The 27,368-nt window shown below is 41.5% G+C and overlaps 1 protein-coding gene across 1 annotated transcript; it reads left to right on the top strand.

Annotated features, from left to right (window-relative positions):
• Positions 1–27,314, top strand: si:dkey-112e17.1 (uncharacterized). Its single transcript, XM_022192816.2, has 7 exons — positions 1–209; positions 12,015–12,979; positions 15,586–15,637; positions 18,726–18,843; positions 20,334–20,476; positions 25,065–25,307; positions 25,876–27,314. The coding sequence occupies exons 1-7, from the start codon at positions 129–131 to the stop codon at positions 26,560–26,562; spliced, it is 2,289 nt and encodes a 762-aa protein (XP_022048508.1). The 5' UTR covers positions 1–128; the 3' UTR covers positions 26,563–27,314.
• Positions 27,315–27,368: the final 54 nt, after the last annotated feature.

Below are 27,368 nucleotides of genomic sequence, written 5' to 3'. Positions count from 1 at the left end.
GTCCTGTGTTCGAGGTCGCCCATGAACGATGGAAGCGCGCTCCCGACACTTCAGGTGAATGAGAGGGAAGCAGAGGAGCGGGACACGGTTCACGGTGCGTCGCAATAAAAAGGAACAATTAGAAGAAAATGAGTTGTGCTACGTCGCTTGGAGCGCATGTTTTTATGACAGCTTATCTCCTCTTCGTTGTGGGATGCGTTGCACAGAAAGTAAGTTGACATTTGTTTGCTGCAAAAATAATTCTTTATCTCAAGCTCTGCTGAGTGTCGAGCTCACTTGTATGGAGAGAGCCGAACCCCGGAGTCCGTTCGTAAACATTGATATTCAATAGTTGTCTGCTTCGTGGCAAATACTCTGACTCTTATAGACCTGAAGTAAGTTATTTTACGAAAAAATAAATGTTAGCAGTCATTTCGGCATATATGTGTAGCATAAAGGAAGACTTATTTTGGCTACATTTTAAATTTAAATGTTCTTCTGTTACCACCAAACCACAATACACAGTTGAAGGCGACAGCCAGAAGCGGTGCGTAGTGTGAACTATGTTTTAAAACTTGACATTTTAAAACTTTCAACGCTTTCTGTTTGCTAAAATTTCAGCCGACCATATCACAACACCACTCTACTTGGAAAATCGTGTAAGCTCCCGTATTACAATACAGAGCAGGTCTGCCGTTAGCGATGGACTTTTAAATTGACAGTTTTTACAGTGGAGTTTTGCTGTTTGGTAACAGCAGGACGTAACCGTGACCCTCTCTCAAAGCGCTGCATCTGATATTGCGAAAGTTTTGAAGGAAATAAACCATACTGCATAAACAGGTTATGAGAATGGTCAGTGTGGGGTTTGAAACAGTGTCTGCCCATTCTATTTAGACAGCACGTCCACCTCAAGAAGGCAAAATCAACCATTTCGGGTTTTTTTAAAAAGTAAAAGTAGTTGTAGTTTATTGTATTAAAATATGCCATGTGGCTTTTTGACACTGTAGATTTAAACACAATATTCACAACATCATGTTAGCCAGACTTTATTACTCACTTTGCATCATGCTGAGAGACTCTCATATACCTTTTCCAAAAAGTTCTCAAAGTTTTGGTCTGTATTTTTAAACTTCCAAACTCTGTGGCACATTATATCCTCTGGGGCTTTCAAAGGGATGTTTTGATGGCACAGGCATGTTTTGATGTTACTGCACTTCACAGACTTTGAGAGAATGGCATGCAGAGTCCAAACTGCTGAAATGAGAACCACATTGGGAACATGTTAACCTTATGTTTTACTTTTCATACTCGCAGAATATGACTTCTCAAGCTTCCCCTCTGACATGGAAGGAGTTTACGATCAGGAGTTTGTCTTTGTTGACCTGGAACGCAAACAGTCGGAAGGGCTGCTTCTCAGACATGTTTTTCCATTCAGTCAGGCTGTCATTCATGTTGGACTTGTTTTGACTTCTCCTGTGGCCCCTGTCAGGTTAGAGAGGCTCACACATGTTGGTGGGTGCTTGAGGGGTGATTGTTTGAGGTGTTGAAATTGTTTTGAGGCAAAAAGCAGAGATGCCAGTGAGGTGTTAATGTGGATAAATGCATCAGAAAAATGTGCCATTAAGGATGACAGGACCCGTTGATCCAAATTGTGAGTAGCCTTGAACAGTCGTGTTCAGACAGGCACATTGCTATTTGTTCCTAAAGCTAGGAAATGTTGATGTGATGTGTCAGTACTCAGAAAATACTGCAAGCAATATAGTGAAGTCTATATATTATTGCTTTTTGTGTTGGAAATGCAATTAAAAAGCAATTATCTTAAAACGAGAGGGATCTACACTCAGTCTTCTGATCCCGTATTCATCTGTTTCCAGTTTCTGTATGATGCAGCATAATGTGTCCATGTGTGACAGAGGCTGGTGTCATCCTAATTTAAAAGGGAAACCCTTGACACAGATCAGACTCAGATCAGACTCAGATCTCCCAGGACATCAAGACCATACTGTCAGCCAGGAGAAGCTCCGTAGCTTCCACTGTCAGGAGTCGTCCTCTTCCACTCATGGAGAATGACGGCTCAGCAGCATAATTCTCAGAATTAGACAACAAAAGCTCTTGGTATAGTGAATTGTCAGCGTCTCCAGCTTTAGTTCCTGTGTGTTTGGGTGCTCACTATCTTTGCAATTATCTGCCTGAGGGGGCACGGTAAATGATGGCTTTGTCCTCCGCTCCCCTTTTGTATTAAGTTGATTTTTGGAACAGCATAAACAAGCTTGGAATTTATTCTATCCCCCTCGGAAAAAAATGGGAAGCATCCAAGTCTGCTGGTCCACAATTCAGCTCTGTGGATGAGGGAGAATAAATTTGATCGTTGTTGTGGTGCGGCGCTCTGTGTTTCTGGAGGTTTTATCTGTGATGGAATGAGCAGACATTCATCTCTAACGGAAATAAGTAGTGCGACCAGCAAATTTACTTATTTCTCCCCTGAATTATCTGACAACAGATACACACAGTCTGTCAACAGGGAAAAATGTCACGTTGTGTCAGTGAAATGTGGTGGATTGAGGTGGGATGAAAGGTCCCGGAATGGAGAAATGAACAAAGATTTAGGCAGAGGGTGATTGGAAGCTTCAAAACATTTGTCTGTGATAGTATCAAAACTGTAAAATGCTGATGTTGCTACTTCCACTGGATGAGACTTTCAGGTGGAGAAGCCAAACAACACTGAAATAATTGCTGATAAAATGTTTTAACCTTCAAAATTAAAGCATCAGTAGGCACATTGGGTATATACTGCATTTGTTGTACTTTACTCTTTTTTCAGGTATGGAAGCACCACACTACTGCAGATTAAGAGGTATAGAAAGTTTTTTTTTTTTGGCTTGTTGAAGATCCAAAATGGTCATGGTCTCAAAGATAAGTATCTGATTTTTCTGAAACGTCAGTTCCAGGAAATCTCTAAAAAGCCCAGAAGGCTTAACACTATTCTGAATGTATTTTTTCAACTCTTTAAATAATTAAAGCGCAATATCTAAATTGTAGAAGCTGAAGTTTCTCAAAAAAGGTCAAATATGTCACAAAATACCATTTCCAATGAAGTATTGTGGTGTAACAGAGATATCCTGGCCCTCTTTTCAGTGGAAAAAAATGAAAAATTACCTTTTCCTCAAAAATCATGACTTGTATTGCATTTTCTGCTAAAATTATCCACAACATGATTTTGTTTGCATTTCATTCTGCACAAAAATACTCCAGTTTTATGTATGTTTTCTGTTTTCAACCCCAAAACAAAGCTGTATAATATGTTGAATTGAAATTCGGTATACATATTGAATGCCAATTTTTAGACTGTACAATGTTTCTGTCTAGCATTTTCAATCTAAACAAACTTTTCATTTTTTGTGGTGCTTAAAAATGGCTTAATAGAGTCACACCAAGGAACATGGGGACATGAGGAAAGAGAGTCGAGCAGGAGACTCGCTGCCTGAAGCCATGTGTACCCATGTGCCCTCATCACTTGACTATCATTCCTGCCCCGACTTTTGGGTTTTATTTTTAATCTTTTAAAATCAGATGTTTAGTTCTGTGTCTTTGTGAATATAATGCTAAAGGCACACACTGGGACTGAGTCAAAAACCCTCAGTGAATTAAAAGATATAATAAGACAAATTAACATACATAATTTTATTAAAGAATTTAAATTACAGTATTTTCTCAAGATAGAGATAAATCATTACATTCTGGAGCATCAAGCGGTTAATCGTCTACTATAGCGGAGAGCTGTGACAGCTTTGACAACAAAATAAGCTTTTCTGGCAATTTTGATGTCGTGGTTACACTTGGAAATATTGTTGTAGTCATTTAGATTCTGATTGATTGCAGTTATCTGTGTCAGTACAGCCCACAGGATTGTGCTTGTCACTGAGATGCTGCCCAAAGACTAATTATCATGGTCGCATTCACTGGATCTCACTCCAAAATCTGGAAATGATTTCTCCAAACTGGTTGGAACCGCTGTGGAGATAAGGTCATGTTTCACCGCAGGGTTTCACAGGCTCACTTTAACAGCTACCACAGCAGCTCTTTTTAGAGGAAATATGTTAATAGGTTTTGCACCACAAACATGGAAAAGAGCGCCTGCATCTTCCTGTTCTCTCGCCCACCCAGTCACATATCTGTGCAAGTTGGAGGACCGCAGTTTACAGCGCTCCACTTTTCCATGTAGGCTACAGTTAACGTCTCCAAGATGGCTCTGTAAATAAAATGTTGATCAAACATCATTGGGCTCAAAGAGGTCTTTCATAAGCGACCATAATGCACACGGTGGTGAAAATGTGCTGAGCCAGTGCAGCAGTGGCCAACAGGGGCGACCCTAGAAATGCCCGAGCTTAATCAGGCCGCCACGCCAGTTGTTTGTAAGCTGACCGTGGGTTGGCTGTGCAGCCGCTGATCCCACCAGGAGAGACGGGGACACATGGGAGATGTGACTAATTCCAGGTTGGAGTATTAGCACCTTTTCACAGCTGTGCACAATGACTGCAAGCCACATCTTTTCTGTCTGTGAATTTGTAGGCAACTGTGCAAAATGTAAAAATGCAAATGGAGTTGTTGTTGTTTTTTTTTTTTCAGAAACTGGTCATACCACACAAATCTGCTTTGCTTGCATACCTGCATCTCTCCCACTGAAATGCTTTGGGAAATCAATACTTTTCAACAACATTTAACTTATCACTATCCCATTATGCTACCCTGCAGTTTCTCTCCCATAGTACGCTGTGTGAGGTCTTGTATTTTCCTCCACTTGTGCAACTTCTGGAAATTCTTGTACGTTTGTTGAACTTTGAGGGGAAAAAAGCGCTTTTTATTCAAATTGAATTAGCGGCACTCCTAATCTCGTTAAACTGCAGCTTTCATTTGATTTGTGGTAAGATTTTCCTCATCCTCGCTCATTTAGGGTTTTACAGCATGAATTCTTGCATTTTCTATTTTAGAAATCCACTTTTATGTCTGTTATGTGGCTCTGAATGTGTAGCTGTGTCACCTTCCTGCTGCATCCTTTGGTCATTAGGCTCGTGTGACTCGACATCACATGTAGTCAATACACCTGATTAGATTAAAAACAAGGAAAAATAAAATGTTTTTTTAAAGAGATGTTTTCACACACAGTGCGTACTACTTGTCCACAGTCTTACTATGTTGATACTGGTCCAGAAATTGAGTGTGATTGCAATGCATCCTGAGTGAACTGCTGCTACCGGAGCGCTAGCCTGTGAAGCAGTGTCACTTTTCTCCTCCAGTAAACAGGGTTGGTGAGGATTCCTGCCCCCTTTTGAGGGGCCTGCCTGCCTGTTTATGAGCCAGTCCGGGGCCGCGTGTGCATGAGAGGCACTGTGTGTGTGTTGTGTGTGTGTGTGTGTGTGTTAACAGTACTTCAGTAGAAGCCAGCTCGTGTTGCAGAGTTTTCACAGCGGTGTCGTCAGCCTGGGTGGTTTAAAAAAAAATCCATGTTGCAGCGAACAGTTTGATCGGACTGCACACCTCTGTTTTGTCAAATAAAGGTGAACTGACAAGTGACTTGACACGTTTGACTTTTTCACTGCAAACATGGGTCTAAAAATGAAATGTTTTTTTTTTAAATAAATTAAAGCACAGGATGCAACATCCAAATAGAAAACAACACTGTGGTTAAACTTGTTTTTTTATGGAAAAATATGATTGTTAAATTTTTAATTAACTTAATAATAATATTCTGATTTAATGGTGGATATATTTTTTATAATAAGAGGTATTTGTAGCACATATACAAATCAGTTTCACATAGTCAGTGGGGTTAAAGCTGCCTCTGGACTAATTAGACAGATGTATAAACCCCATCATGGAATGTGATTGAGTTTTTTTTCTTTTACATATCCTGATGCAAAGGGAACACGATAGAACAAAGCCATTTGTTGGGGGCCTCTCAGTAATGACAGCAGCTGGTCTGATGTTTCACTGAACAAGTCATTTCAGACAATTATGTGCTCAGTTGATCTACTTATGTCCAGGGAAGCCCCTGTCACAACTGGGGCGCAGTGACCAGCCGGCTCTTATGTAAACTTTGAGCTGGCCTTGTACTTATAAGCGTAACGTCATAAAAATATTATTTGCCCTCCCCATTTGCGTAGTGGCTCACCAAAACGCCTCCGTGGCCCATTGTTCCGCCATGAGAAAAGGCATCCTTGAATAATTAGCGGCCTGTCAGTGGAGCGGTCTGTGATGTAAACGAACTGAGATGTTTGGCATTATAAGAATGTCCTATTTCCATTCGACACTGTGGCACTTTTGGGGCCCTTTCATGTGTAGTCTAGCATGTACATCCCAGGGTGCAGGGGACCTCCGGGTCGCCTCACCCTGGTGGGAGAGATGACACAGTGTCCGTCCATGACACAGTTCTCTTGTCGGCATTATTCATTTACAGTTGAGCATAATTTGCGATTGTTTACCTTTTCAACCTAAAATGATATATTTCTTTTAGAGTGAAAAATGGGGCAGAACAGTTCTTTATGAGAGGCCGAGAAAAGCCCAACAAAACAACATCATGGCAAGATTATAAAGAAGCATACATTCTCTCACCACTGGTCATTTTTGCCCTAAAAGGGGACACGCTGTCTTTCTGTTCCCCCTGTTATGCCCCCGTATTGTAATGTGGTTCCCCTCATTGCGCAACCTCGCTGCACACTGTGAACCCCAAATCGGCTTACTCTCTAACCTCAGCAGGAATGGCACTTGGCTCGTTCAAATGTCATCCGTGTAATTCTTTGCTGTATCACATTAATTTCTAGTAAGTGTGTAGGCAGCGCCAGTGTAGCATGTCATGCCCTAATGTAAAGACCTCCAAATGTCAGTTCTAGAGAAAAACAGCAAAACACTACAAATACAATGTCAGAATAGTGGTAACTTGAACAAAAAAATAGAACTCTTTTAAAAATATAAGAGTAAGCTACATTTAATTGAGTGTAATGTCACCCATGTGCCAGCAACAGTTCAGTGTCTTTGACAACAGTAGTAGTGTTTGTAAATGTAATTGGGATACTATGTAACGTATGCGTATAAGCTACTTAATTTGTTTCGTATTTGGTCAGCCACACACTTTCACTTTGCATGTCCTAGAAATGCAAAAGGGACTGGCAAACATGTCTTAAGCCATGTCATGGCTGAGACCTGTGTTGTTGTTCCCTGAAACGTAGTCCCATGTGTGACCTCAGGACTCCAAATGCTATGATTTAATCACATGCAGTAATGTTTCATACACAACTCTACGGCCCTAAGATAAAAATGTTGTTTTAAAGCAGCCTTCTAAGTAGTGTTTGACCATTATGGGCTCTTCAATATTTAGAGACCCAATACAATACCGATTTTATGTTTTTCTCCATCTGATTGAATACAGTTAAAAAGATTACTCATGTAGGGAAATATAATGTACATCTCAGGGCTCCAGACTAACTTTTTTCCTAGGAGAACAGTGGCCCCTAACTTAAAATTTTAGGAGCGCAACCAGAAAATTTAGGGGCACACAACAAAATCGACTTGTAAAGTACATATTCGCATCCATCCATCCATCCATCCATTCTCTATACACCGCTTTATCCTCACTAGGGTCGCGGGGGGTGCTGGAGTCTATCCCAGCTGACTCAGGTGAAGGCAGGGGACACCCTGGACAGGTCGCCAGTCTGTCGCAGGGCTACATATTCACATTTCCTCTCATTTTCACTGTATAAATACTTGCACAATAAATGCAGAAACTATGTTTTCAATTCACAATTTATTGTGCAGCAGTTGACACAACATAACAAGAAAAGCACTCAGAGAGTGCAGTACTCCACCAAGGCTGTTCAGATGATGGATAATTTCCGACGGATGAAATCTTTAATAAAAATGACCTTGTGCTGAGCACAGGCATGTGTTATGCATGTGCACGCTATGTATTTATACTGAATCACGTGTAAATTACTCTGTTGATCAGTCCATCAATTTTGGCAAGCCTTTGTTTTGCTAGTGTTAAAATAACTGTTTCCTCCAGGCTTTTATTTTAAAGGCGCATTTTTAATGGTACAGGCTTTTATTTTGTGACCATTTCAGTGGCACAGGAAGTGTTTCTCTAAGAAGAGGCTTCTTGACATGACAAAGACGCTGCCGAAAAGTCCGAAAATCCACGTAAAGATGAAAGAAAATGGTTCCACAAGGATGTGTCTAAACTTAGAAGCAGCTGGAATGGAGACAAGAAAGGAGGGAAGGGCAGAAAGGTGAATTTGTGTTCAAAATAAGGCTGAACGTAAATAAAGGCTTTTTGAAACATCAAAGGCTTCACCGTCATTCGCCCCTTGCTCTCACACACATTGGCCCGCCATCTTCTTCGTTGGTGTTCGTCTACTTTCTTCTTCTTTTGGAGTTAAAGCTCGTGTCCGGAGTTTCCGTTTGTTTTCAATTTATGTATCATTGTTTAACAAAGCTTAAATGTGTTAGTCTAGTTCGATACTATAATATAATGTTAGTATGACGCGATATGAAAATTTATTCATGAGCTCCGCCTTCCTCTCATAGACCCCCATGTGCCGGTTGCTGCCGACCAATCAAGTTCGAGCTTCAGCTTTGTCATGCTGCCAATCAACGGTTACGCGCACAGCAAGCAAGCCCATGCAGAGGTGGGCGAGCTACGCACTACGCAACCGCGCGCACATTTGTTTTGCTTGTGGAGGAGAGAGCATCAGGGATCAGCAACTTCCAGAAAAGTTACCAATCCCACGGCTTGTCAGGCCAAGAGACTGCAGGACGTTTTTTGGCTCGGGGTGCTCGCGTCGCTCCCCGACCACGGCCTCCATAGCCCGCCTGACGGCTTCGTTTAGATGCCCGACCTCTGGAGGAAGATGCTGGGGCGTCTGGGACATACTCTTCATCAGAGGAGTCATGCAATTCTGAACTCTAGATAGACATAAATAAACAACGTAACACATATACACTCGTAAATGCACTAAGTTTGATAAACAGCGTCATCGAGAGGGATACACGAGTGTAATCACATATTGAAACTTTACTCGTTCGTCCTAGCAGATTCATGTTATTTTGGTATTAGGACAAGTTAGACTCAATACAGCATTCTAACGTAATTCCTTTATTATTTACTAAATGTACTAAATGTAGAAGAGTGGAAAACAGCAAAACAGGCAAGATGCTGCAGCACTCCGGGCACTCCTCTCAGGTACTGCGCGCGTGCACAAATAAAGGGGCGAAATCAGAGGGAGGGACCAACAGTGTTTTGGGAGACGCTACGATTCAAACTCCGGACACGAGCTTTAATGTCGGTTAAACCAGCTCATTTGCGCATTACTGTCTACTGGGCTGAAGTGTGGAGCAGAAGTTTGTCGGCAACAAAAAATATTCAATAGTAATTTTAAAAAATCCGCATATTTACTGGTCGCACATGCGCGAGTAGATGAAAAATTTACTCGCACTCGCTCAAATTTTGGTCGCAAAATGCAACCATTTAGTCGCAGTCTGGAGCCCTAACAAGAAGACATACAATTGCTGAGCTTCAAAATTTAACACTACTATCGTCTGCATTTTCTTTCCCTGAATAGAGCTGCTGTCCTGCCGTCTGTCTGCAGTGCACTTATTTTAAGTTAATAAATGTATCAACTAAATAAATGTCCACAAGTAATCAAAATCTACCTTTATGAAAATAAAAAAGTAAAAGTTCTTAAGCAGATCCGGCCCTGGATCAGATGGAGAGGGATGTTGTAAACCTTTTGGTAATGGATTCAGTACGACAATATTAGCACTTAGCAACCATGTAAACCTTTGATCCAGTCATATCTTCCTGGTTGTAACAAGCAATTTTTTTTCTGTGCATGTTTGTTCCACGTTCCATTCCTGATGGATGAACAATTCTCTCCCACCAGTCTTTTAGCTTTTTCATCCCCTGGCTCCTGGTTTTTGGTGAAGGAAGGGGTACCGGTTTTACCTCTTAGGATGAGCAGTAAAGATCCTGTTGCAGTGTTATTGCAGCTTGGGACATCTGACATCGTGGTATTGTGTCACGTCCTGTTGCCAAGGCACTGTGCAGCTGTTTATGGATTTATCATAGCTTATACTCTGTATCTTACAGCATCTAATAACAATAAATCTGTCTTTGTAATGGCTAATTTTGAAATTTTGCAATACTTTTTTGCCACTGAAGCACCCACAGACTCATTGGAAACATAATTTGATATTTCAAGTGAGTAGATGCAGACATTTTCTGTTTACCAGCCCTGTGAAGTAGTAGCAGTAATGGAACAATGCCAGTTATCTCAAAATGGCATTTAATTGACTGACTGATTAATCAGTCTATCACTTTCTCAAAGGTAATCTCATAACCCAACAGACTACTGTCTGTCCTGAAACATAAATACTTGACGAGGACATTACCAAAATTTCAATGCTGTATTTCCACAAACCGTGACAGCCACTGGCATGCACTGAGAAGCATGTCTGTTCCAGTGTAAACGAATAGTCCAGCACCGTTTGTGGAAATAGCAGATGTTAATGCTGTTTTTGCCCCAGGGAAATATTTTATTATTCTGGGAAGAAAGTAGACATGTGAGAAAATGAAAATAATGTTGAAACCGACTTCGGTGCAACTGAGAAAAAAATAATATTAAGGTTTTTGTAGGAAACATTATGTGACCAAGTAGCATAAAAAGTGCTAAGATCACAAATGAGGCCAAGCAAAACTCTGCAAGACTGCTACTAGATTTGATCACGTAAATATGTAAAGAGAGCGGGACAAAATGAGAGTTTAGCAATGGACCTGCCACTTATGGAATTTTTGGTGTTTGTCATGGTTGAAGGCAGATGGTGATTTTTGCTGTACATCTAACACCCAGAAAGCACAGACATATATTTTCTTTACTTATATAGGTCAGGCTGCACTGCCTGACCTCCAGTGTGTGTGTAACATGCTATGGCCTTGCTGAAAGGTAAGTCAGCTGTATTAACTATGGAGAAAGTTTTTAGTTTGATCCCCGAGGCCCGAGCAAGTGATTCATTCTTGTAGTCAGAATTACATGGAGGTTTTGCTACTTAAAATACACAGGCTGAGGAATGCCTTTGATAAATGCATTTTGGATATGGATGGGGATACATGGTCCGTGGAGCAATCAAAGTGCCTGTCTGGCTCCACAGATTTTAGCTCCACAAAGTGTGTGTCCCTGATGCCCTTTTTACTCCCTCCCATCTAAACTGCAATCTCAAAGAGATCTTGTTTGTTTTTAGCCCAGTCCAGAGCACAAGCATCGCCTGCGGGTGTTGGTTTGTTACCTGTCTGGCAAGGGGGTCTGCCAGTCTGGGGCATTCCCACAATCCAGAACTGAGGCCAACGGGAAAGCTCATAAACACACCGGCCCCCTACAAAGGTCTGGTCTTCAGCTCCCTGGCCCAACCACACATCTGCCTCTGCTTAGGGCCAAGGTCCCCCTTACATCCCCGTACACCTGGGAAAAATTACAGCCAGCTTGTTTGAAGAAATATCCCCGCTGCCCCCAAGTTTACCCAGGCTAGCAGTACAGGCAAAACACAGGCTTTGATATAAAGGCAGAACAACAGAGTTGAATAGTTCAGCTTCAAGCTGGTTTATGTCAGTGAGTAATCAGAACACAAGTCGAGTGAATTATTTGCCTTCGTTGTTGGTACCTTTGACACAGGAAACTAAATAAGTTAGTGGCCATTATCTGAGAGGATGACTCGGTTCAGAATGTAGGCAGAGTGTAATATAATACTGGTCAGCTCTTTTAAGCACAGTACCAAAGAATAGCAAGAATGCCAGCATGGATGGTGAGTCTCAAGCCCTCACCTTTGCAGTACTTGTGCTTTACTCAGCATGTTGTGCTGTATGAGGCATGTTAATTGTCACTTTGAGACAAAGTGCCAGTAAATTTCTGAAATGAAATATGAGATTCTTGTATCTGCCTTAAAAACAGATTCATATTTGTGACACAGCTGACTTCGTGTAATTCCTGTTGCAGGTGTACTTTGACTGTGGTGCCAAAGTGGACGTGGTGGATGTCCAAGGCCTCATTCTGTCTCCTGGCTTTCCTTACAACTACTCTTCTGGGACTCACTGTGTTTGGCAGTTTGTTGTGCCCATTGATTACCAGCTTATTCTGGAAATATTTGACTTTGACATATTTGAAAGCCATGACTCTGCACAATACTCTGCTATCTCTGATTTTGAGGAGGAAGAAGTGGATGAAGAGGAGACTTTTATTCCTGGTAGCTTAGCAGCAGATGAAACCTCTTCAGAGGCTAAAGATCCTGTGCTTCAGAGTGCCTCAAAGACTCAGCAGTCCTCCCAAGATGGTGAGGTCAAGCAAGTTGTGGTCCAGGAACAGTCCACAAAAATGGAGATTGCCAAAGTCTTAAATTCTGCCAAAAGATCTGCAGATGCCTCTTCTAGTCTGTCTTCTCCGCCTTCTCCCTCTCTTCTCCTCCTACCTGGAGGTGTGCCTCCAGGTGACAAGGCTGTCAACTCTGCCTCCTCACCTCACCTAAGGGGAGATCTCAACCCTGATTCCAATCCAAGCACAGCTGTGGAAGAAACCACTCTTGCATCGCCACACTCCACTGACACTACAGCTGTGAGCCCAGAAACCCAGCAGTCTGTGCTTGACGCCTGTCCTCACGATGTCCTCTACATCTCAGACCTCATCACCTTCTCCTCCAGGTTCTGCGGTTCCAATCGGCCTCCCAGCAGCCAGCTGGTTTTCGGCTCTAGTCAGGAGATGGTGGAGGTAATCATGGAGCTCATCACTACCACCCACTGGGGACGTGGTTTCGCTCTTCTCTTCCACTACCACAACCTGACCAAGCCAGGAGGAGACCGACGGGCCATGGCCCCTACAGCCAGCAAGGTTGACTCTCTGCTGGCTGCAGTGAGTGGAGCTGCCTTCTTCGCTTTGATACTCACAAGTGCCTTCTGCATCATTTTCAGGTAATAGAAGTTGAATGATTTTATTTGAGCAAAGCAAAAGAAACAAAAATAAGTTGGTTGGTTGGTTATTGACTTACGTTTGTCACTGCTGAACTGTAACAACTATGTGAAATTTCTGGATCATATTATGGTTGCAAACTGGTCTAGTAGCTGATGTGAATCTTGTTCATATCAAGGGCTGAAATTATTTCTAGTCGATTAATTTTTTTCATTTGTAAGTCATGAAATGAATGAGTGCTTTGAAATTTTTGAGATGGTCAGACACAGACTTTCTTAAAGATGGGAAAGGCGTTTGTCATTAATGTTTCTTTGCTTTCTTTAGACTGCACTCAGATTTTAAGTGAAATTTGTTAGATATGTAAACACTCCCGACTTGTATCCTTAGTTTTAGTTAAGTTATCCCCAGATCTTTGATGTAGCATCAGCACCTGGTCATTTTTTCCCATTCTAGAGTAAAATATCTGAGCATCTAATTGATGAATTGACACAGCAGAGGATGTATCTTTCCATTTCATTTTATCTACTCCCAACATAAGGCTGACATTTTAACTATCCACTACTTTGATTCTTGACCAACAGCCTGATGAACAAGTTGCTTTTTTGTCAGCTTCACCTGTAGAGTTTATTAGCATAAGTACGCATGCTAAACTAAGATAAACTCGCAAATAATCAATATGTTAATGTTGTCCTTGTGATCATATTAGCATGCTGATGTTCCTGTAGCTTGAAGCATTGCTGTGAACAAATGTGCAAAGATTAGACCTGAAGATTTCTCTTTTTTGCTTTGTATTTGACCATAAACCACATTTGACTGGGTTTTCGTAAATACGCTCTTAAGAAAATTTCCAAGTTTTATCTTCAGTTTCTCCTTTGAATGAAAATGGGCTAGACTGACAGAAAATGCGCACACGCACACGCACACACACACACACGCACACAGATATAGATGCACACACTTATACCTACACAGTCATGACTTTGTTATGTTGACTCAGCTGGAAGCCTCAGTCCCTGATGTGGTAACCCTTGGTGATTAGTTGGGTTTGGCTCTAACTGTGCGGCTTCCTTGAAGTGCATAATTCTCACCATAGACGACGGGGTATTCAAGGTACAGCACCTGGCATCAATTCCAGTGCACAAAAACACAGAGGCTGCATGAAAGTGATGGGCGGGGAAATGGGGAAAAAGGGACAACAAGGAGAGGTAAAACTCAATGTGAGTTTGGTACCGACAGCATTGTCCGGCAATCAAAAGGTGTAATTTACAAGCTGTTCCCTGTCCATCCCAGGAGACAATGAACACGAACTACAGGGTTAAGCTTGGAGATTTGTAATACTATCCGTTCTGACAAGCTGACTGTTCTACCCTACTGTTCCAGATGGATTCAAAATTTGGTATGGCTTGGATTTGTGCCTGTCTCACTGTTCAGCTTTCTGTGAGAAACAGTTTAATATGATTTGTGTTAGTTTCAACTGCAGCTCGGCGTCTCCAACTCATCCGTCAGGCACAATAACTCTGCAGGTTCTCCCTATTAATGACAGGGAAATTGGAAACACGTGTTCAATAAAGTGAAAGTGTAATTAGCAAGAACAACAACACAAGTCATTCAGAAGCCAGGAAATGCATGACCATGAAACATCAAACTCATGAGCAGCCACAGTAGCCGTTTTTTTCTTATTCAGTTGTTCCCTATTAATTTAAATGAGTTCGAAGAAACCATTGGAAAACAACTAGCCTGGCGAGTCAGGCGAGATCGTGCAAGTTTAAAGCAGCAGTGACTTTAACTGCCAAGGTCCCCTCTGGTCAGTAAACAGCCAAAGGTGGATGAGAGTCCCAGCAGGGGTTGCCCTCAGTTGACTGGTGGCTGGAAATGAACTCATTCAGCTGTAAGAGTAATTTTTAATAAGAGGGCAATTGCTCAAGCATTTTTGCATGCTTTGCTGGTTCACATGAACTGAAAAACAGGACAGAAAAGCGTAAATGATATAATACTGCCAGACAGATGTTTTAAAAAGTATGATGATAAACAGATAAACAGACCTAATCGGTGCAGTTTCAGAAAAATCAAATGACTATAGCCACATGACTGTGGAGAATGTGTACTGAAGAAAAATGAATGTGTATCACTATCCCTCCTTGAGCAGCTACCATGTCTGTTAGCGTTAGGGTTAGTGTTGGATGTCATCAGAATTTGCCATCACACATACTTGAAATGAGTGTCAACAGTGAATTAGTGGATATTCCTGCAGAGCAACACCTCAGCAACAGAGTAAAATAGGATGTTTGTGTGAGTGCAAGACTGTGGTGCATCCTACTCCATCATCCAACACCACAACAGAGCAACTATTGAGTGGAAATAGCCACAGATATGTTGGAGCTGTCATATATCGAGTGAGGTGGTTGCTGTGTCAAAGTTTCCATTTCAGTACAGTATGGGATGGTGATCATTTTTATATTTCTGTTTAAGTTGTGAACACCACAGGGGCTTGTATTCTTGAGAAAACACTCTCAAGAGTGGGAAGAAAACTGAGGACATTCATAAAAAGTGTTTTTTGGATATGTCCATAATTATCAATTGAATTGCTGTGGCACTTCATGTTTTCCAGACCCAAACTGTGTCCAAAGAGAGCCAGCTCCTGCGCATCCAGCAACTCTGAGGTACAGACTCTACTACAGCACTATGAAATACTAGCACATGGAAATAGTTTGTGTTTGTGTGAGTGTTTTCTTTTGGCGTATTTGACCTAACAAACATTTGACCATCTTTTCAACAATTCTTGTTAATAATGGTGGTGCACTCGTATAATGACACATGAATACGAACATTCTGGGTTTACATAGTAGATGCAATAATTCAAACCTCCATAGGGAGTGACAGGTGTGGCCTGTCTTACTTAAACCTCTGATGTACAGTGTCTGGTGTTGTCTGTGCTTTTTAACTGTGTAGTGTAATCATGCCAAGATCTAAAGAGCTTTTCCAGGAATTCAGAAAAAGTATGATGGATGCCTTTGAGTCTGGTAGGGGATTGAAAATGATCTCCACATTATTTGAAATAAATCATTCCACTCTGAGGAAAGTCATCTACAAGTGCCAAATGAGTGCCACTTTGTCCAGGACTGATTGTCCAAGACATTTCACCTCGAAAGGAGCTCATTTGATGCAAAAGTTTGTCTCCCAAGAACCCCCATCCTTAATCACAGGTTCTGAAGGTAACTCTCGGAACTGTTGGTGTCAGCATTCATGTACCCACAGTCAGAGAGGCTGCACAAACTTGTCCTACAGGCATGCCAGAGGAACCTTTGCTGCCCAAAAAGAACATTAGAGCAAAACTTTAGTTGGTCACTGAATATAGAGACACAGAACAGGCCTTTTGGAATAGTGTGCTCTGGACAGATGAATCAGAGTTGTTTGGACACAGTAACAGTAGACGTGTTTGGCGCAGACCAAAGACAGCTGTTTAGGAGAAGAACCTCATACCAGCTGTGAAGCATGATGGTGGAAATGTTCTGGTTTGGAGTTGCTTCACTGCCTCTGACACTGGGCTGCTTGCAGTTATTGATTCAACTATGAATTCTGCTTCATATCAAAAAGTGCTTAAAGATTATGAGAGGCCATCTGTCTGAAAGTTCAAAGTGAAGCTGAAGTGGACTTTTCAAAAGGATAATGATCATAAGCACACCATCAAATCCCCCAAGGAACAGCTCAAAAATAGGAAATGGAGGATTATGGAACGGCCTAGTCAAAGCCCAGATTTGGAACGAGCAGTACATGCGAGAACACCCTTAAACATCTCGCAGCTGAAGAAAATAGTAAGTGGAAGAGCAGTCAAAAACTTTCACGAGCTGGTGTCAGAGTCTGGGGGACAGTGTACAGTTAGGAGGACACTACCAGCTTCTAAGGCTTCTTTACTTTTTCTGCTGAAGAATATCACATCTGTTGATATTTTAGGTAAATAATTGATTAATATATCTAGTTTTCTTTGTGGTGTTCAAATATACCACCTTTATCTGCAGGCACTGTTTTAAAGAGGATCAAATGTCCAAATTTCCAAAAACCAAACAATTCTTTAGGACTGTGTATTATTCCCATGTCTTCTCCTTTTGCTTTCTCTACAGGTGACTCTCTCATATCTCTTACCTTTCTTCTTGTTTTTGCTGCCTTGTTTGTCTTTCAGACATTCCTCTGAAAACAGAGCTTTATCTGGGATCAGTGAACCTTTTTTTTTTTTAATATACTTTGCCACTGTAGCCAGCACTGTCCACTGTGCCCTGCAGAGCCATACCAGCTCAGCTTCACGGGTGGTCACACAGATTTGAAACCAAGTCTGTTAATGATATTAAGGCAGATGTGTTTTAGTGACAGTTGTCATATCATAAAACGCTGTACTTTCCTCTTCTTCACCAATGCAAAACCTGATCAACAAGTTTTTGTCTGCTTCTACATAAATACTTTTTAACTAAATGACGATTTTTATGCCACTGTTTTTACACATTGAAAGTCTGTGCAAAATCCAATATATTTACTTAAATTATGTCAATGTCAGTCATGGCTGAACAGGGACTGTCGAAAATATGGAAAGAGTCTCTGAACGGCCAGAAGGGGGCCATCTTCTAAAGAAATTCCATTGTATAGAAGTCTATGACAAAAACGGCATACTTCTAACTTCATCTTTTACCTCATTTAGCGTTTTCCTAATGAATTATTGGTCTTTTTAGAGATAATAAAACAGAGTGTTGTTTTTTGGGGGGTGGGGCTACCTTGTGATTAATGGATTGCTAGTGTCTGGTATGCGCTGGGGTGGACTTAACATCTGATCTGGCTCATTCAACAGAAGTTAAGAAAAAACCTTTTTGGTTTTTTTTTTGCTCAGCCAGTGGAAAAATAGCACAGGACTGTTTTTAACTTCTGATTGGATGGTCAGGCTCCTCTGAAGTGGCCTGTTGCAGAGTGTCTCTTAGAGTGTGCAATTAGAGCATAGAATCACATTTTGCATAGGGTTAAAAAGAAATTAATAAAGAGTGGAACAAAAAAGTATAACAAAAAGAAAATCTTTCTGGATCCCTAACATTTCTTTTAACCTGTCCATGATAAGACAAACAGTGATAGGACAGTATGAACAGAATAGGCTAAGTTAGTTTTGAGGGCTCATTTAACCCCACTGACGAAAACTTATTTTTTTCAATGCATGCAGATGGTTTTGGTTTGAAACCTGAAAGAGTGACAACAGTCAGTGACAAAATTAAAATAAAATTATCCTTTAAAGATGTCTGATTGGTTCATTAAGAATCTATATGAACATTTTCTACATGTTTGCAAAATGCACACAACAATATAGGGAATATTAGTGGTATTTGCATGTTTATGACACCATTTGCAAACCTAAAGGTGTATTTTAAAACCATATATTAAAAAAATATACAGAAGTTGCACGAACAGCCAAAGGAAAACATTAGATTTGACTAATAGCTAATAAGTAGTTTTACTACAAGAGAATACTTGAAATAAGAAGTCATATGAGGGTGATTTGTACACTATCTACTTCATTAAAAATAAAAACAACTATACTTTATTTGATGTCTCAGCCTTTGACCATGAATTGGTGCTGTGCCGTGTCTCTGTGTGTTAGAAGACATTTCCACAGCTGGCTCTGGGGTTTTATCTAACACCTGTACTGAACTTGTTTGTCCTGCTGGTACTGTGATAAAGCTCTGAAGATAAAGTGAACAGTACTGTGCTATGTTGTAGGTGCAAGAGGGAGTCCAGAACACCAGGGCCGAGGTCAGTGAGCTGCAGCTGATGGCTGAGAATCAAGCCAACCTGGATATGACCACAGAGCAGGACAACGACAGCCCACCACACACAGGTTTCGAGAACACACACATGAATGCACACCCACAAAGGATAGACTGGTAGATCGGAATGCTTATTTTGGTCATTAAAAATATAAAATGTATCATGCTGAGAATCAAAACAGCTAAATTCTGCTTACTTCATGTACTGAGAAAGGATTTTATGACTAGGAATGCACCAAAAGCATTACAGCAAGCCCAAAGCCCATGAATAGCACATTACTGCAGATATCATTCATTAAGATTTATATCTACACAATGCGTTAAAGCATTTGACGAGTATAATTTCAGGAATGATAATGACACCTTCAGGAATATAAATCTGCCATTAATTCATTTGTCAGGAGATGATTTGTCAATCAAATCAGTGTGGGTTTGGATTTTTTCCAGAGTATCCCAATTGGTTATATTTTCTTTGTATGCTTATCTATAGTGGTTGTCTTGCTTCTATTTATTCCAAGCAAAAATACTGCAGCTGTCACTGGAAATAGAAAATCTTTCCTGTTTTCATCAGAGTTTTCCGAGCAAGCTTTCATGCACAGGATTTAATTGACTCATCACGTATGTTGTAAATTATTACTCAAAAATAAACAGCAATGAGAAACGCTCTGTGGACCCTGGGTGAGTTTTCAATGAAAACCAAAATTGCATTAGTTTTGGAGCAGGACACAGGCTTGGTCCGGGAACAATTCACAGACTCACCCTCTCAGTGTGACTGAACTCAGGCTGAGAGATTTGTGGGTGGTGGCATTTAACCCACAAAGCAGCCTGGGAGTAGTTTGAACAACAGGGGAGTACAGTCCCCCTCTCTGTATGCTGCAGCCGCAGAGTTTACACCAAAACACACAGCTTATAAACAGTGAGGGAGTTAAGATTATCCTACTCTGAATGTTGTTTCATTGAACTATTTAACTTACAGTACAACGATCCTAAGTTCTACTACTTTTTGAATAGCAAGCAATCCTTACTTAAAGAAGCAGGCAGCATGAAGTCAATGTGGACCACTGCACTAACTCTAATTTTAGTAGTAAGAACATTTTGCTGGCATGGTTTGTGTCCGTTTGTCCCTTTTTAGAAAAGGGTCACAATGAATCACTGTGAAGTTGCTGTGAGGCATCATCTTCATTCTGTGATGCAACATTTCAGTCCTGATGGGAGTGGCCTCTTCCAGGAAGTCAGTGTCCCCATTCATGAGTATGAAAAATGCTATGGTTTTAACATTCACCATATCTCAACCCCATTTAAGAACCAATGGAAGTTTTTGGACCTACATGTCAGAAAGGACTCTCCACCAGCATCAACCAAAACGCCAAATGAGAGAATACTTATTGAAAAAATAGTGTTCATTCCTCCACTAGAGTTCCAGAAACTTGGAGAATAATACCAATGACCACTGAAGTTGTTTAGCAGCATGTGGTGGCTCAACACTGTGCTAAGGCACTTCCAAAATTTTTCCTTTATTTTGTCACCCATGTGTATTTTGTGTCTTTCTGTGTTTCTATAGCCAGTGCTGGAGCTGAAGTTTCTCAGAATGCAGAGGTGGACTTGTCCTGCAGCGGTTTGACTGAACTCGACCTTGGTGCGGATGAGGTCTTCATTGTATCCTCAGCTCCTAGCCCAAGTGGATTGCCCTTCTCACCTCACACAGTAAGAACCAGTTTCATGACAGTTCACTTGTGTTTAATATCACATAATTATGATATTACATTATCCAAATCTAAACATTCTAAACAGAAAATCTGCATGCTGGCGTTCCTGTGTTTGCATGACAATTTCAGTCCATTGTTTGGTCTACCACCTTGATTCAGACTGAAATATCAAAGTAACTGTTTGGTGGAATTTACTTGAAATCTAATCTACAAATTCACAATCATTGGAAGATGAAGCCTCCTTCCTTTGGTGATTACCTGAAATTTTCCTTATAGTGCCAACAATAGGTTTGGTGTGTGGTTTTAAATGAAATGTCTCAACAACTGTTAAAAGGATTGACATTAAATTTGGTACTGACATTTTTGCCCACTCTTGATGAATTGGATCAACTCTGTATCAACAACTTTCATTTGTCCAATTCTTCTGTTTATTGACCACCTACCGTGTGCTGAACGAGTTACTTAAGGAGACCATTTTCAATACAATGCTAAATTATTTCAGTCAGAATGGTCTCTTTATATTAGCACGTCGTGCTTTCAGACCAGAGTCCTCTACTAGAGCTGCACTTGTAGTCCAGGCATGTTATTTGGTCGCGGATATGCGAAAATTCGCGTATCGAGGTATCAATTTTGAGACCCAACGTGAATCGCCCAAATTTGATGAGAAAAAAAAAAAGGGGTGTAAGGGGTATAGGGTTGGATCGCACGTAGTTGTCAACAGTGCGCTGGCAAAAGCACGAGTTGGAAACAACGATTGAAGAGCATTATCGAAAGTTAGATATAGCTTTGAAAGCGAGGTGCATGGTGTGCGACGATGAGACAAAATACAGCGACAGAGGATGCCAAGCGCTGATAGACCACATGAAAACGAAAAATCATGCCAGGAAATTGTACGAAAAGCACTCTAACCACCAAATGCCCACCCGGGCATTTTTTCACCCGGCGGAGGGAAGAGACGCGACAACAGGACCAAACATATGGGATCAGTAGTGTGTACTTGCAACAACCCAGTGGCATTGCCCCACAAGTTCCTCAACAGAAGAGGCTCACTCCCATGGTCGATCGGAAAGCACACATAGTGATGACTTCATGTGGCTCATTCAAATTTGAATCCAGTATAAATATTTGGTTTCATCACATTAACATGACTTTGTGCTGTTTTTGGGGGGTGCCTAGAAGGTCCCATACAGACATTTTTTAAGCCTTCATGTTTAAAGAATTCTAGGTGTCAGAGTTCACCAGAATGCACCTTTTCAGCCTTTAAATTTCAAAAGTTTCTTGCATGGGAGGGGGGCCCCCTCCCAAATCCTCCCCCCGGCTCGGTCGCTCCGCTCCCTCGCTTCCAAGGATTCACTTATTTGGTAATTTCCCAATGACATGCCTTGTGTAGTCAACAATACGCTGTAGTCATGCATATACAACTCATCAAGTGAGTACTGGCCAGCTGATAATACCAAGTCCTCAAAGTAATTATAAGACAAGAGCTCTTCTATATAAACAATTTTCTCCATAGGACAATATATTAAACACTATCAAAGAGATCAAAAATTGATTTCTACTGAGAAGTCTAACACAAATTAGAGTGTTTCATTCCTGTTTTTGTACATACAACAGTTTTCTACTGCTGGAACGTAGGGCAGGCCAAGGTTGATGTGAAGGCTTACAGAACAGCCCTGTCATCGGTCTTGATAGTCTTTCTGTTTCTTCTGTGGTGTAGGGTCCAACAGCTTCAACTGTAACATCAACTGCAAGTGCAGCAACACAACGACAAATAGTAGTTGAGAACAGAACAGACCAATGTGACTACTGTCACCATGCTAGAACAATGCAGGTTTATGTTAGGTTAGTAGTGAATTTTACATTGTTGATTGTGAGGTTAGAAAGGAGAAGACTGCAGTTCAGCGCTTCTTGTTGTCGTCTCAATATTCTACAGAGACAGTGTCTGCAGTGAGAACATTCTCACAGGTTCAGGCAGCCCTGAAATAGCCTCCAAGTTGGCTTGCAAGTGCAGAGAAAAACAGCCCAATGTGGACCCTAGGAAGACTAGCAGTGCTTTAGGGCAGTGCTAATGGGAGTCCTCAAAAAGAAGCAATGAACCCACTAAACAAATGGCATTCCCACTCATCCCCATCAGCCTCTTTTGGTGCTGATTTGCAAATCTTAGCATTCTAACCTGATAAGTGAGATAGTGAAGAAACTGAACATTATGATCCCTGGTAAATATGGGCATGCTGGCATTGTCACTGTGAACATGTTTGCATGTTCTTGTTGCATCTGCTTTCCTCACTTCTCTGAATACATGTGAGAAAAGTTCTTTCTGAAAGTAGCCTTGACGCCACACAGTAAATGGTGAAACCGTTCGTTTCATCTCAAGGCCAAACTCAATGGGTGATCTCCTTGCTTTGGGCACATGATTCTTGAACTAGTGGACATCAGAGGTGCCAAGGCATTCACTGCCTCGAATTGACCTAATAAGACTGACACCGTTATACTGGCTTACACATGGTACTGTCTGAAACTATGAAAACTATGACAACATAAATTGGAAAATGACGATAATTAAAAGATGGGAGGAGCGTTGAAGGACCAATGGTTCAACCAAGCGTTTTTTTTTTCTCTTCTCTCTTTTGTATTCTCTTAGAATAAGAGTTGGCATAAAACAACTCTGGCAGCTTTTTGAAGGACTGGCAAGCTTTTCTGCAGCCTAGGCTAATGGAGTATTATCTACAGAGCCAGATTCCCAGCTCCAATTGTGCGTGTGTGTGTGTTTGTGTGTGGGGCACTTTGGCGCACAGTGTGTGGTCTGCCTGTGTGTGTCCTCAATGCAGACATCCGTGTAAATAATGTTTGGGAAATATTGCATAGGCTACCAAAGGTCATTAAGAAATGCTAAATTCATCTTCTCGGTGTCAGTGCCAGGTAAACCCCCAGGTTAGCCATGAACAACCACGTGATAACGTTTGCTGCAAAGGGCCCCTTCTGAGACGAGCTTCAGTTTGTAGCAATGAAAAGTGCTGAAAATCTATCCTGCTCTAGACAAGGTGATGAGATCAACACAGGAAGTCTGGTTTTAAATCCAGTTTTTCTTACGGTCTGTCTGAAAATCAACACACTTCACTCAACTACTTCTGTTTTCTGGGTACCATGTCGGGCTTCTCCAGGCATACCCAAAGGGTCCCTAACTCCACCTTTTGAACTGTAAGCGACTGCATTATGTGGCTGATTTCTTGTCAAATGTGTCAAATTGAAAAGTTGCCATTGTGTTCGCTGGGCTTTAGTGAGCAAAAGAACATTTTATTTAAACCCCTAGCTAATTCTTGTCTAGACAAAGCTAGCTGCTAGTGACTCTGTGGGAAGGATTATCTGTCTCTCTGATGAGTGCAGCCTCTTTAACCTTCCCCCTTCTCTGATCCGACAGCAGCTGACTGATCAGAAATGATATAGTGACCTTTGAGCATCTAAGCTGCCAAACACATTTAGCCTCTCTGATTTGCTGAAGCAAGAAAGACCCGTACAAGGCTCAATGCACTGTAAAGTCCCTTCAAATGGCTCTTTGTTATGGACCTCTAATGTACTTTGAAAATAGTAAGAGTGTGTGCAAACACAACATCACAAATGTGACTGAAATCATTCCAAAGCCCCTGCTGTTCTCTTGACAGCTTTAATATACTTAATAAATAATGATGCTGGCTGCCTGGCTGTGTGGCTGAGCAGGCTAAGCTAATCAGCACATTTCCTTCTTTTTAATCCATTAATGTAGTACACAACAAAATCTGTAGGGATAAATTCAGGTGCGAGGAGAAAATGTAGCAGGTGCAGCCAGCAGTCTGGCAGCCAGTCAGTTGCTAATATCCCTACCCCAGAGGACTATGTGGTTGGACGCAGTGACACTATTTGAATGCTGATTCCGCTTGACGGCAATTAATTTTAATTCTTAGGCATTAAAGAATATTTTCCTGACTGTTTGAGCAGTAGCTATTTGGTTAGACAATCGTTTTACCTGTTTGTGTCAGACAAATATTGAAGTCCACAGATCTGAAGCCTTTCCCTTGCTACCTGACAGTATCATCCCTCTCAGTTTGTTTACATTTACAGTGAGATGAAGTAGTGCTTTTGCTGCTATCTGAGTCTTTCAATCAGAGCTCAATACCAAAGATGCGTGCTTGATCCAATGACAAGGCTGCTGCTCAGTGCAGGTCACTGACCATTGTAGCTGCAGCTGAGTGCTTGAACATAATGCCACCTCTGATATGTGAACTATTAATGTTATGTGGTCATCACTAGTTTGTTTGTCCTCTCTAGGCCATTCTTGTCTTATAACCTTTGTTCTTCCAAGGAGTTTATTGCCAATACATGTATTCAGCATCTCCATATTTGGTCTCCAGAAATGAAGACATTTTCAGTTTCTGGTCACTGAGCAGGTGGAGATTATATGCATCACAGCTATTAGTATAATCTGCTGACACAGCTGAAGACCACCAAGGCTGCTGGTGAACATGCAGTTTTCATCAGACAACACTCCACTGCCCAGTGCATGCAGCTGCTGATATTTTATCATTTTATTTTCCTGGCTCTGTGTCTCGCAGCAGCGGGAAAGGTTTCTCCGACACAGCGACACTGGCCCCGGTCCTTCAGGTGATTGGCCCTCGCCAGACTCCAACACCTCACCTACTGGTGCCAGGTCCATCAAGGACAGCAGCAGTGGCTGTGCCAGACCAAGAGCGTGGAGCGTACGCACCTTCCAGGACTTCCTCCCTCCATTGCCCCAGCTTCATAAGAAGTGGTGCAGCTGGAATTCCACCAGTCCCTTCACCAAGCTCGTGGACAGCGTCAGTATTAGAACCTTTGCAGTGTTTTCACACTCAGGGACATTTCTGACATTGAAAGTTAATGAGTGGCAGGTGTTAGTGGTCAGGGTGTTTGTTTTAGTGTAACTCAAAAGGTCAGCATAAAAATGTTAACCATGCCGATTATTTTGATGTTGCAACATTTACACAACACATTGTGAACATTATCCCACATTACCAGAACGTTGTTTGTGAAAAACTGCTTTAAATTGTACATATAAAACTTACTTTAATTTTGATGAGCTAAATGCAGATATTTCAGATGAATATCACTCAACCTGTTTTCAGCAGCAACATGATTAGAGCATTTTCAGGTCCCAGTCTAGAATGCAGTTGTATCGCATAGCAGCGTCTTCTGCTGGGTTGTTGTGATTACATGGTGCTGATATTGTGCTTGCTGGATATCTATCACAGCTTACTGAAACAGATTTTGACTGTCACTAAATGGTTAACCCAGGGTGTTTTTTTTTTTTTTTTTTTTACTGAGTCATACAGTCTGTTATGAAAAAGGTTTATTAGACCACAAACTATATCATGTGTATCATTCCAGGCTCCATCCACTTTGGTAGCTGACTGTAGAGCAGGTGACAGCAGGAAGGTCTTCTCTGATGTTCACCTCGACACCAATCCAGACACCAGCACCATCTCTGACTCATCCAATGCCTCCTACCCGCTGACACAGGCCGCCCAAAGGCAGCGCCGTCTCAACTCCACCAGCAACCTGCGACGCTCACGCTTCACGGGGCCTTGCTTTGGCTTGCTCTCTGGGACCGCAGACCAAGCGAAGGCCTCTGGGGTTCTTCGTGCTCCAGGATCCCCCTCAGAGCCCAGCTCTGGCTCTCCTTCGTCCCCACATTGCCAGATCGAGAATAACCAGGCTGGCAAGAGGCGCGATTTCCCAGGCGAGGCTGATCACATTAGTGTGCCTGTGTTTGCTATCTCTGAGGAGGAGGATCGGCAGCCTCTGGTATCAGCTGAGCACCTGGACCAGACCGCTGCCTCTGCTGTGCTGAATGGACTGATTCGGGGGACATATGAGGGGAAGAGGCCTGCTGTAGAAAGCACCAGCCTCAGCCCACAGAGGGCCAGACCAGAGTGGAGGCCATGGGGGAGCCAGGCGTCTGGAGGGGTCGGTCCACTCCCTTCCAGCGCTGTCACCGAGTCAACCCCAGTCAGTGACAGCCAGCCACCTCTCAGTCTGTCTACAGGGCTGTGCAGTGTGACCAACCAGATGTGACAAGATGGTGAAGAGCACGGACTCTGGTGGGCCGCTTATGCATTTCTGAACTCTATTAGTGTCACTGTGAAATATATAACCTATTTCTTTAATTTCTGAAATCAACTTTATGAAATTATTACTACATACTCTGTAGCTCCCTGTTGTCAAATATACTTCTCACTTTAGTTTTTCTATTTTTATAAAGTTGCGTTTGAACAAAGAAGGAATAATATGCTGCTTAATATACCATGACTGCTGTGGTATGCGTTTCAAAAAGAAGACTGATTGCAAACATGAACAAAAAGTATTTTTGAGTGTGTACTCCATAACCTTCAACTGCTAGGAGCACCTTTAATCAGATTTATTAAGTAGTTTGATGCTATTCAGAGTTATAATACTCCAACCATTGCACTTTGCTTTCAATAGCTCTTTCATTGTGGATTTCATGCTCCTCCTTCCAGCATTCTGCTTCTTCTTTAATGTGGTTTGTCATGTGGTCATTTTAGTGCTGGTTAATACACACTTATTCCATACATATTACCCAAAAGTATTCTGCAAAGCATAGATCATACATTTATATCAATGTTACAACATACAGTATCTAATCCTAAGACTAATACTGGATTATAAAAAGGGAAATCAAAATAAAAGCATATCAAGTACTAATACACACCATTATATATTCTATAGAAAGAACTAGCACTCAATGTAGTATTTAAATAAGTTGGTATAAATTTATGTAAAGTTTTAATAAAGGCAAGTCATTCACATCTTGCGTCCTTGATCTGACAGAAAATGTTAACTCGTGCTGACTGGAAATACGA

The sequence above is a fragment of the Acanthochromis polyacanthus genome, chromosome 7 (genome assembly GCF_021347895.1).
Source record: "Acanthochromis polyacanthus isolate Apoly-LR-REF ecotype Palm Island chromosome 7, KAUST_Apoly_ChrSc, whole genome shotgun sequence".
In the NCBI taxonomy this organism is placed as follows: Eukaryota; Metazoa; Chordata; class Actinopteri; family Pomacentridae; genus Acanthochromis; species Acanthochromis polyacanthus.
The sequence above is the reverse complement of the archived record's forward strand: the minus strand, read 5'-3'. Positions and strand labels throughout refer to the sequence as shown.